General features: G+C 40.6%; 1 protein-coding gene across 12 annotated transcripts in view; it reads left to right on the top strand.

The window, feature by feature from the left end:
* Positions 1-12,695, top strand: part of PTPN13 (protein tyrosine phosphatase non-receptor type 13) — a 186,926-nt gene that overhangs the window by 88,634 nt on the left and 85,597 nt on the right. For all 12 annotated transcript variants that reach the window (XR_012158461.1, XM_073340606.1, XM_073340600.1 and 9 more), the window contains exon 7: positions 5,506-6,069. Coding sequence is in view for 11 of the 12 variants with exons in the window: in XM_073340606.1 (XP_073196707.1) it covers positions 5,506-6,069 (564 nt within the window). In the remaining variant the exon portion in view is untranslated. The remainder of the gene's footprint in view (positions 1-5,505; positions 6,070-12,695) is intronic.

Consider the following 12,695-nt stretch of genomic DNA (forward strand, 5'->3'; position numbering starts at 1 on the left):
TGGTGATGGTGCACACAGTTAAAAGCCAAGAGTGTACAATAAATAAATAAACTTTCTCCTACAGCTAGAGTGATCAAATCACCAGGATAAAGACCATGTTAAACCAAATCCATAGTGCTGACTTAAACTGAATGGAGGGAAAAGATGTTTTATTTTATGGCAATACTAGCCTCTGTGCTATAATAGACAGCCTACCAATTGATTAGCTGGAGAAATGGATCTGTGGCTATGAAACTGCATGAGACAGATCTGCTATGGCCCTCTAAAGAGTCTTGATATAAGTAGTTTCAAAATAGCATTTCTATAAGGGATAAGAAAAGTGACTGTCATGTGTAAGGGTCAGCATTGTCTCCAGACCTAAGCAAGTGCATTCTCATCTTGGTTTGGAATCCTTCTGTGGCTTTGGCCAAGTCACCTAATTTTCCCATCTGTAAAATGGGGTTAATAACTACATCGCTGTAGTGATGACTATTAAACAGCTGCTTGAAAAGAATTACATACTAGTTCAGTCAGTGCTCATTTGGAATTAGCGTGTGTATGTGGTGGGGAAGACCTTAAACATACAGTGTGAGGAGACCAGGTGAGAATGATGGGATGAGGAACAAAAGATGAGACAAAAGGGAGAGCAAGGGGGTGGAGAGCAGAGTATGAATTGGGAAGAAAAGAATAGCAGGGAGAAAAATAATGTAGAATGAGTTGCAGAACAGGAGGAAATAAAAAGGAATAAAGACATCTAGGGAGGCAAATAAGCAAGAGCAGTGCTTTTTTTAACTTTATTATGTTTCTACAGCTGTGAGCTTGTGGGGAAAGGTGATATTTTGAGCACTTGTGTTACAATAATATTGCGGTTTATTCTGTGATCCACAGTGAAATGCAGGAAAGGGGGGGGGAATACTTAAAATTCAACAAAAGTGCAAAAAAATCCCAGTTTAGATGAAGAACTGTTCCTTCGCTTTTTTTTCCCCCCGCTTCAGTGTTACAATACAGGCCTCAATGTAAGCTGGTGGTTCTCCATTCCTCTTGCAACAGGGTGGCCTGGTGGCAGACTGAAGATTTAGGAGGATGCAAACAAACATTTACACAACCCTTCCCAAAAATCCTCAGCCCCATCCTGTGCTTTGTGATGTAATCACAGGAGATTGGAGTGAAACTGTTTTGTAGATTAATGTCTAAATGCTAAGGCCAGCACTGATTTATTTCCCTCTGGTCATATGTTAAAGGCAAACATGGGCAGCAAAAGTCAATGTGTGAATCGTTTAAAAATGGTGTTCTAAGCATCCCAATCAGCAGAATGGAATAGCAGTGTGGAAATGGGCGTCTATCAGGCATCCACTTCATGCACTGCTTTCTATCAAGATAGCTCATCTCCTCTCCTGTCCATATAATTACCAAATGAGTGGCAATGCTGCAGCCATGAGCATTCTCCCAGTCCCTGATGATGAGATATTGGTTAGGGCACTCACTCCTCCTTTCGAGGAAAGATCAAGTGGGCATGGGAGTTAAGGAATGGGAAACATTCCCATATGCTGAGGTCAGGAGTTAGTCTCCTCATTGCTGAGCCTTTGGTTTTAACAGAGCATCTAGTAGGGCTTGCCAGGGAGTCTACTGTAGGGAGTATTGTACCACCTACTCCCTACAATAGACAATAAAAGCTTGAGATTGATGCCCGTCTCCTCCCACTCAAGCTTTCTCATTCCTATATTTGTACAGGTCACAGTCCCTTATGGCACTCTCCGTCAATGTACAATAGACATGCTTGCTGCTATATGGGAACCTAATTGGTGGTTATAATATGCTTGGACTCAGTGTTTGCTATTATGGCCCCAGTTCAGGAAAGCACTTAAACATGTGCAAGCTTAATTGCATTCTCGAACAGGGATACTTTCTTGAATTGGGCCTACATGGTTCATAAGTTGTCCTGAAATATAATAAAAGTGTTACATGGGAGTCATAGCCATCTTTTTTTTGGTGGGTGGGGTGGGGGCATTCCTCATTTTCCTTTAACATCATCATTCTTTCGCTAGATTTACTGCATGCATTTAATTTCAGTTTAGGCAGTCTGATTTGGAAAGTAAAACAATAAGGTGAAGTAATGCAAAAGCAATTTTTCCAGATAAAAATCTGACTTTTAGAATTGAAACTTTTGGGGTGGGGATGGTAAAGTTGGTGATTTCACTTTGATGTGTGTTTCCTCCTCCCCCCACCCCCAAGAATCTTAAATAAATAGTGAAAATACTGAAATACATTTCTAAAGTTTATGAGTTGACTTGTTGCCAAAGTGCACCCACCCAAGTTTGCATCTGCTGCAGTATTTACACCCTTTCCTAAATCACATTTACAGACAATGCGGGGTGGGGAGACGGGGCCATTGGCAGCAGCAGACTCACTTGTGGTGGCATTGTGGCCTGTGGCCATTTGAAGGCCGTTTATGTACAAACTGGCTGACAGCCAGCCATTGAACATTTGAGCTAGGCAGGGGCCTTCTGGATAATCAGTGGCACCAATCATCAACAGATGCCCCATGTAAGATGGTGGCCAGCCATGGGTTATTTTATTTTTTTAATTAAGGCTTAGGGCTTTAACCCTAATTTTGGAATGTTGACTTGGTTGTGTAACAATCAGTTTTGGAATGTTTTTATCCCTTTGACAAAGCCTTGCATTTTAGTATTTTGAATGAGTTGGAACACACAGCAGCTTCTACGTAAAAGAATAAATGGACACAAATCAGATGTCAAGAATTATAACATTCATAAACCAGTCGGAGAACACTTCAATCTCTCTGGTCACGCAATCACAGACATGAAGGTCGCTATCTTAAAACAAAAAAACTACAAATCCAGACTCCAGCGAGAAACTGCTGAATTGGAATTCATTTGCAAATTGGATACTATTAATTTAGGCTTAAATAGAGACTTGGAGTGGCTAAGTCATTATGCAAGGTAGCCTGTTTCCTCTTGTTTTTTCCTACCCCCCCCCCCAGATGTTCTGGTTTAACTTGGATTTTAACTTGAAGAGTGGTCAGTTTGGATGAGCTATTACCAGCAGGAGAGTGAGTTTGTGTGTGTATGGGGGTGGGGGGGATGTGAGAACCTGGATTTATGCAGGAAATAGCCCAGCTTGATTGTCATGCACATTGTGTAAAGAGTTGTCACTTTGGATGGGCTATCACCAGCAGGAGAGTGAATTTGTGTGGGGGGGTGGAGGGTGAGAAAACCTGGATTTGTGCTGGAAATCACTTTAGATAAGCTATTACCAGCAGGACAGTGGGGTGGGAATAGGTATTGTTTCATATTCTCTGTGTATATATAAAGCCTGCTGCAGTTTCCACGATATGCATCTGAGGAAGTGAGCTGTAGCTCACGAAAGCTTATGCTCTAATAAATTGGTTAGTCTCTAAGGTGCCACAAGTCCTCCTTTTCTTTTTGCGAATACAGACTAACACGGCTGTTACTCTGAAACAGCAGCTTCTGTGCTTCCTTGAAGACATTTAATCTCTTCTGAAGCTCAGAACACTAAAACGTTATGACTTTGCAAGGATAAGAAATGCTTATTTTATCATGCCAGGTCTTATTCAGGCCAACATGGTAACGAGAGAAGAGTAGACAGTCCAAGCTTAGGGGTGCAAATCAGTGAGCTTTCAAAGTGTTTGTAGAAACTTTTAGAGCACTCGATAAAATACAATAAAAAGTAATAGACTCACTGGAAGCTCAGCAGGAGCCTAATGGACAAGTGTGGCTCTTGATGAGGGTTGATCAACTCTGTAACAAAGGGCAGCAGTTCAGATTACAGAACTGTCTTTCACAATAGAAGGTTCAGTGCAGCAAATTACTTTGAGCTCTAGGATTGTTTTCTTTTGTGAAGAGGACTTCAAGGCTAACTCAGAGGGAAGAAATATAGGCTAATATCTCATCTGGGATATTAAAAGTTCGCTCTGAGAGACAACGTGCACTACTATAACTCTAGCTGGGTTGGCAGAAGGATTGACTTGGCTACATGCCAGAGACTGTTTTCAATCCGTTTTTTCCCAGCAGGGATTCCGTCATGGGGTGAAAATTGACATATATAACGTGTGTACACCTCAGGTAGACAACATCCTTGTAGTTTTTAGCAGTATATTTCTGGAGTTGTAATATACATATGACTAAACTACTCTATGTTAGGAATACATGGTAGGTTTTTTTTGTTCAAATTTCCATAATTTTGTACTGAAAGTTTTCAAATGTTTCTGTATCAAGGTGTATAGAACAGAGGAGTAACAGTAGTTGGATATCGTCTGATCCTCTTGAATATTAGTAACTAGTAGTTTTACCTCTTGAATATTAGTAATTTTTAAATCTTTACACAGTAGTTTTAAGCAAGTGTCATTTCATCCTTAGACTTTGTCTACACTACAGCTTAAGTCGGTATAACTTATGTCCCTCACGGGGGTGAATAAATCATAAGCACTGATGTGGACAGCACTGTGTCGGTGGGAAAAGCTTCTGCAGGTGCACCACTGTAAACTCTCTAGTGTAGCCATGGCCTTAAATACATAAATATGTAGTTTGTAGGATCAGGCCTTGTGTTATTTAACAAAATGCTTGCATTGGTGAGTAGTACCAAGGATTTTGGTGTGGTTACTTATGGTTGTAGGTACTTCTCCTAGTAGTAGCTGTTTGTGAAATTGGGCCAATAGTTTTCAGAAAGTTTCATGACTAAAACCTCTACTTACACTGACAGTTTTCATGGCTAGTGGGGTGATATTGAGGTTAAGTAAAGTTTAGCATTCTTCCACGTACATTTGTAGAAGAAATATCTCCTTTGATAGTATTATTTGTAAGTAATTTCAAAATAGCCTACTTGCCTGAAATGCTACCTTAATGTAAAGTAGAAAAGCTCATACAATTACTCTGTTATTGAAAACTCTGTCAGAGTGCCTATCTTAAGTTCAGAAAGTTAACTCAAGAGTCTATCATCCAAAAAGAGTAATTACTGTAAGATCCAGGATTTTTTAAATTCCAAGTTACATAGTCATCTCCTACTGCAGCCAATACTGTAGTGTATCCAGGTAATCAGTTGAACAAACCTAGACTTGTCATAAAGCAATAAAAATGTGGATGATGCCTTTAGAGCATGTTGGGGAATTATGTAAACTATAGCTCTAATATTTTCAGGAGTGCTTCAGATTATTTTCAAAAGACCATTTGGTGATGGGAGAAAACTGTTAAAATATTTATTTCACTCTGTATGTTTTCAAATGTTATTAGTTACCCAACTCCACTAAGCCAGGAATTCACCCTTGCATATTTCAGAAACAAAGAAAATGAATGTTGGAAAGTATCTGATAACATAAGCATTGTTTTGGGTTATTCAGTGAGGAATCCTTTAAAGTGTTTTTTCCAGCATTTGCATGATAAACCAAAAGCTGCATTTTAAAATAGTGTATACCTTACAAAGTCAATAACTTTTGTTGCACTCCAGTGCCTGAACTGACAGTACATACATAATGGATTCTTCTCATTCCAGGACAAAGTTTAATGGGTGATGCATCAGAAGTACACAAGGCTCAATTCTCTCAACAGGCCATGCTGAACAAAGGGCTCAGTAAATCTATGGGATTCCTGTCCATCAGAGGAGCACAAGGCGAGGAAGACTTTTTCCAAAGCATATCCTCAGATTACTACTCTGGACGTGAAGATGCTTGCGGTCCTTATCGGTGTAGAACGGATGACTTGGGGGAAAAAAGTAACGTTGGAGCAGACAGTGCTCCCAAACAGAAGGTTTGGGCTTCCTCCACAGACTTGCTGTGTACAACTAACAAAGCAACTGAGACAGATCATTCTGCAGAGTCTCACAGACACAACAATCACTATGAGACAGTTACAGTACGGACTTCAACTACCGCTAGGAACAAGGAATCAAGGTATTCTGATGGAAGCATAGCACTGGATGTCTTTGGCCCTCAAAAACTGGAGCAGGTGCGCCCCGTGCCAGAGTCATCCACCTCTGCAGCAATATCCTGTGCCTTTGACCGAATCAGAGAGAGACAGAAGAAATTGCAGGCTCTGAGGGAAGCCATGAACGTAGAAGGTGAATGAGGTTTTCTACATTTTGTTGGTGAGGGGGTTACTTTATGCAGAGGCTTCTTCCGTTTGATTAAGTTAATATCTCCATAGCACCTCTTGGAGGAGGTGAGATTTTGCTTTTCTTCAGTTTTTAAGTAAATGACAAAGCATTAGAATGGCTGCTGCCAGTGCGGAGGTAGGGACAGAGCTACTGCTACACTGGATCAGACCAGTTGCCCATTTAAGCTGGTATCCCGTTTGAGATTAGCCCACAACAAATGCTTCAAATGAAATTGCAGAAAGCCCTGTAGTAGACAATTATGGACAATTCTCCTCCAGAGAAAGCTTCTTCCTAACTCCCAATAATGAGAAGTTGGTTTATGCCCTGAAGCAGAAGGGATTATATCTCTTCCAACCTTCTTCGTTGGTTGTGTATTAATAACTTCGAATGATCTTGTTAACCTTTTTTGAATCTTGCTAAGAGGTTGGCTCAATGGTATTGAGTGGCAGTGAGACCCATGGTCTAACTGAGCATTTATATGAAAAACATTTTCTTTTATCAGCTCTGTAGACATTCATCAAATCATCTGCATGTAAAACCCCATGGGTGTGGCTGCAATATTTTGTTTTAAAAACTTGCTCGTGTTTTCATGGGTTTAGTTGTGTAAGTAAGGGACAAATAGTAATACTAAGGGACAAATTCTGACCTTGAATAGGCAGCATGCTTTGCTGAATGGCTTGTAAAATCACCTAATGCACAAGACAGAATAGCTATATTTATTTGACATTCAGAGCTAGATAGACACAAAGATTTCACTGCTAGGTTACTGGTTTGAATCAGAATGTGAGGGTCTGTAGTGTTGAAAAGTCATTGTGGTCTGCCTGCTGTAAGACTGCCTATGTGAAATGGCTGTTTCAGTCCAGGCTCTAGTGGGCATGTCTAAGGCACTATTTCAGGAACGCATCCCCATTTAGACAAGATGGTTAGGCACTATTCTGAAGTGTGGCTTAAATCACAAAAATTGCTTATCGGCACCTCTTTTGGCCATCTCAGTGGAGATTTAGGATTGAAAGCCGTAGAGATCAAACTACCATCTTACTATCGGAGGTGGTTCTTGCCTGTCAGTGGTGAAGCATGTTAGGGATGGGGTGGGGAAGCTTGAAATGCCCTGCTCGTCCTATCAAGTTACCATCTTTGATAAATGCTACATTTTTAAAGCAATAGAATGAAAGTGGGTGAAGATAGATACTTGGAGATAACCACTGTGTACCTGGAATTAGACTCTGTCCCACTAGAAATGCATACGCTAAGGTAGTAAGTGAAGGCTTTTGTGATTTAAGGATCTTAATTTAAGGAGACTGTATCATCTCTTATTTCTATCTTGAAAAGTGCAAAAAATATAGTAAATAAAATAAAAAGCATCAGTACTTTCTGAGCTGTGCCATATAGTTACATTATTTTTTCAGGGTTTGTCATGTTGAAACAAAGGGCTTTTTTTTTTTTTCTTTAAACACGCTCACTTCCTTAATTTTGAAATGTCACTATCCCTGGCAATATTACTTGAAAACTTTTAAAGCCAGACTACACTAATCTGACTAATATATGAATTAATTTAACTATCAGTATTTGAACATATGCAGTTTATGAAACCAAAGAGCAGGCCACTCCCTGTAAAGAAAATAATAAATTGTCCCACCCTTTAAGAGCTCTCTGCTTTGTGCATGTTAATCTTGCACAACAGCAAAACCAAAGACAGACAATCCAACTGATGAGCAAGAATTTATCATTCCCATTCAGACAGTTTAGCGATTCTGAAGAAAATCTTGTAGGTCCATGCCCTGAAAGCTTTTGAGATGATTCCAGTGTATGAAACTACTAGATTCCTGTAAGGAAAGGGTGAAAGTGCAGTTAGGGATAACAGATGCTCTGGCTTCCTAGTCAGTGCAGTTGAATGGCAAATTTACTTTGAGAGGGTGTAGACAATACTTAATGACTCATTACCATCATTATGAATTCGCAATAGCTATTTGATAGAACAGGTTGTAAGCCAGTTTCCAGCAAAGACCTGACTTGTGACATGTACATTTTACATTCTCCTTAAAAAGAATTGTGAAATAAACGTCATTATGCATTGATTTATCACATGTAGTCCTTGGCCAAAGGAGAGCTTTGCTTTTGGGTGTTGCAGAATTTTTAGAGAAGCTATTTTGAGAGACAAGTCTTCAAAAATATGGCTTTTCATTTTTTTTAAACTGTTCTGTTTTTTGTGTGTGTCCGTTATTCACGAATGACTGGACTAAAATCTTGTTTTAAATATGAACTCTCAATAAAACCTGCTCTTCACTGGTTTTCTGTGAGGAATATTTTTTATCAAGTTGGAGTGTGAAGGGTTTTTAGAGGCACACTTCATCTGTGTTTATAACTTGCACAAGAAGTCTGTTGAATGTTACACACTCTTCTCTGACTTATTTTGTATGAAGCAAACATTTCATAAAATATGAACTATGTCTACCTCTTTTCATTTCCTCCGTTCCTCTTTTTCTCTCCATGTTTCTTGCTATATCATACTGTATCTTGCCTCTTGTTAAAATAGGTTAGACCGGGGTGGCCAACCTGAGCCTGAGAAGGAGCCAGAATTTATCAATGTACATTGCCAAAGAGCCTCAGTAATACGTCAGCAGCCCCCCTCCCCCCAGCCTGTCAGCTCCCCCTACTCCAACCTGCAGCACCTCCTGCCAGCTGGCAGCCCCACCAATCAATGCCTCCTGCTCCCTCCCTACACCTCCCACTCACCGTGATCAGCTGTTATGTGATGCCCAGGAGGCTCTGGTGGGCAGGGGGTGGGGAAGCAAGGGCATGGCAGGCTCAGGGGAAGGGGTGGAGTGGGGGCAGGACCTGGGGCAGAGTAAGGGTTGAGCAGTGAGCACCCCACAGTTAAAATCTATAGCTCCAGCCCCGGAGTCAGGGCCTATGCAAGGAGCCGCATATTAACCTATGAAGAGCCGCATGCGACTCCGGAGCCACAGGTTGGCCACCCCGGGTTAGACCCTTAAAATGTATGACAGGAGTTTAGGGGTTGGAGAGAGTGAGTGCTGGATTTGTGTCTTTTACTTGCTTACTCTATTGAAGAGGTGAACGTAATCACATGCAAGTAGGTTATGTAGTACACTACCACTGTCAACCACTTTTAAAATCTCTCTTTGCTAGGCAGATGGTTTACACCTTCCAAATATGGTGGTAATATTTTTGGAGTGCACTTGAAATGGGTACATGAACCTAAATGCAGGCGCAGCATTTTGAGGTCGTTCAGGGGAAGTGCGTAGGTGAAGTTACTGATCCCCCTAGGAAGCTCAGGTAGAATCTGTTATCCATCCTTTAGAAGCAGATAGCAATGGCTTAGGTCAGCACCTCATAGGAGGCTGTCTGACTCTTTCCCACGGAACAGCACACAGCTGACAGGTGGGAGGCTGATCTCCGCTTAGGAAGGAACTGCCTGGAAAGAAGAAAGCATGAGAAAAGGAGTGCAGTGTCCTCTCTCCTCCCCAGATCAGATCATCACATCTTCACACCTGACCCAGAGTGATCTGAGGGAAAGGGCTGCTGGAAAATGATGATGTTCCGCCTCTAGAGGAAGAGGTTATGGGGAGGAAAGGGTATCTCAATAATGAGGGCATTTAGCACGACGGAACAGGTCCTTGATGCTGGCCAAGAGCTAGAACTATAGTACTGTCCTGGCTGGAAAGAAGTGTCTATTTGCAAGGCCTGTTTTGGGGAGGGGGGGGATTTGAAATGTTGTTTACTCAAGGTCCCAGCTGTCCTTAGTCCATCCCCGTTACTACATATACAGGTCAATAAATCTCTGCTTTTCTTTGTTTGTTTTTTTCAAATTACAAAAAGGCATTAGATCTTAGTGCAAAGTAAACTGTGCTGAATATAATTTTCTTTTTGCATCACAAAGGAACTTTAAGAAGACAAAAAGCCACATCTTATTTTTAAATCTATCTTATTTTGAGTTAAGCTGACAAACTTTAGTGTTGTTCATGTAACTTAAAGGGTTGAATGTGTTTTTTTTTTTTTAAATGTTTCCACTCATAGGATCTGGTGTTCAAAGTTTTAACTCAAAACCCATTTGACAACCAAATTACAAACTCCTGAAAAATAGGGCTTATAGTGGAAAGGCTGACGTGACCTTAATTATAGCAGCACTGTAATACAGCAGCTTGCAAAAAGCTGCAAACCACATAAGCTGCATTACATTAAAATACGCAGTTGGGTTTTGAAACGGAATGTTTCAAGTTTAACTTCATAAACTTGTTAAGGATAACTCATGCTAGGTGCTTAGTTCATTAACTTGTAGTATTGTGTTCAGCTCAGATATAAGGTCATTTAATTTCTCTATTCTAATGAAAATTTAGGTAGTTGTTGATTGTCAAGGTGCTTAGCTGGAAGATGGTGGGGGAATCTTCTCTGAATTCAAGTATACATGATCCAATTATGAACACTAAAAACACACCATATTCAAGGTGTGGGTGTACCATGGATTTGTATAGTGGCATTACGATGTTTTCTGGCTTATTATCTATCCGTTTCCTAATGGCTCCTAACATTCTGTTCACGTTTTTGACTGCCACTGCACATTGAGGAGATGTTTACAGAGACCTAGTCACAATGATTCCATGATCTTTCTTGAGTGGTGACAGATAATTTAGACCCCATCATTTTGTATGTAAAGTTGGAATTATGTTTTCCAATGTGCATTACTTTGCCTTTATCAATATAGAATTTCATCTGCCATTTTGATACCCAGTCACCCAGTTTTGTGAGATTGCTTTTGTAACTCTTCACAGTCAGCTTTGGACTTAACTATCTTGAGTAGTCTTGTATTGTCTGCAAACTTTGCCATCTCACTGTTTACCCCTTTTTTCAGATCATTCACAAATATATTGAAAGCATTTGTCCCGTATGGACCCTCAGGAAACCCCACTAGTTATCTCTCTCCATTGTGAAACCATTTATTCTCACGCTTTGTCTCCTGTCTTTTAACCAGTTACTGGTCCATAAGAGGACCTTCCATCTTATCCCATCATTGCCTATTTGCTTAAGAGCTTTTGGTGAGGGACCTTGTCAAAGGCTTTGTGAAAGTTCAAATATATATCCACTGGATCACCCTTATCCACATGTTTATTGGCCCCCTCAAAGAATTTTCATAGATTGGTGAGGCATGATTTCCCTTTAAAAAAGCCATTTTGACTCTACCCCCAACATATCGTCTTCATCTGTTTGTCTGATAGTTGTTGTTTGCTGTAGTTTCAACTAATTTGCTGAAATTAGACTCACCAGCCTGTAATTGCCAGCATTGCCACTGGAGCCCTTTTAAAAAAATTGGTGTTACATTAGCTATCCACAGCCCATCTGTTACAGTGGCTGATTTAAGCGATAGGTTACATATCACAAGTAGTAGTTCTGCAGTTCCATATCCAAGTTCGTTCAGAACACTTGGATAAATACCATGTGGTCCTGGTGACTTGTGCTGTTTAATTAATTGGTTTGTTCCAAAAACTACCTCTCTTGACACCTCAATCTGGGACAGTTCCTCAGATTTGTCATCTAAAAGGAATGGCTCAGGTGTGGGAATCTCCTTCACATCGACTGCAGTGAAGCCCAATGCAGAGAATTCAGTTAGCTTCTCTGCAACAGCCTTGTCTTCATTGAGTGCTTCTTTAGCACCTCAGTTATCCAGTGGCCCACTGATTATTTGGCAGGCTTCCTGCTTCTGATGTACTTAAAAAAAAATTGCTATTTATTTTTTGTCTTTTGCTGTTGCTCTTCAGATTCTTTTTGGCCCTGCCAAATTATACTTTTACACTTGACTTGCTAGAATCCTAGAATATCAGGGTTGGAAGGGACCTCAAGGTCATCTAGTCCAACCCCCTGCTCAAAACAGGACCGATCCCCAACTAAATCATCCCAGCCAGGGCTTTGTCAAGCCTGACCTTAAAAATATCTAAGGAAGGAGATTCCACCACCTCCCTAGGTAACGCATTCCAGTGTTTCACCACCCTCCTAGTGAAAAAGTTTTTCCTAATATCCAACCTAAACCTCCCCCCATTGCAACTTGAGACTGTTACTCCTTTAGAGTTTATGTTCCTTTCTATTTTCCTCAGTAGTATTTGACTTCCAGTTTTTACAAGATGTCTTTTTGTCTCTAACCACCTCTTTTACTTGTTATTTAGCCATGGTGGCATTTTTTTGGTCCTCCTACTGCTTTTTTGTTTTTTTTAATTTGGCATATACACGTAATTTGAGCCTCTTTTCAATTTTACATTCCAGCAATCTGGTTCCATTTTGGTTTAGGTGGAACGCATCCTTCTTGTATAGGCTTCTCCTTTCCCAAAAGGTCCCCAGTTCCTGATAAACCTAAATCCTTCCTCTGTAAACCATCATCTCATCTATTCACTGAGACCCTACAGCTCTGTCTGTCTAACTGGCCCTGCATGTGGAACTGGAAGCATTTCAGTAGCATTTCATTTCATGCTACCTTAGGGGTCCTGGACTTCAATCTCTTACCTAGCCACCTAAATTTGGCCTCCAGGATCTTTCCCTAATTTTCCCTCTATCATTGGTGCCTACATGAACCACAACCACATCAC

This window comes from Lepidochelys kempii, chromosome 4, assembly GCF_965140265.1.
Source record: "Lepidochelys kempii isolate rLepKem1 chromosome 4, rLepKem1.hap2, whole genome shotgun sequence".
NCBI lineage: Eukaryota > Metazoa > Chordata > Testudines > Cheloniidae > Lepidochelys > Lepidochelys kempii.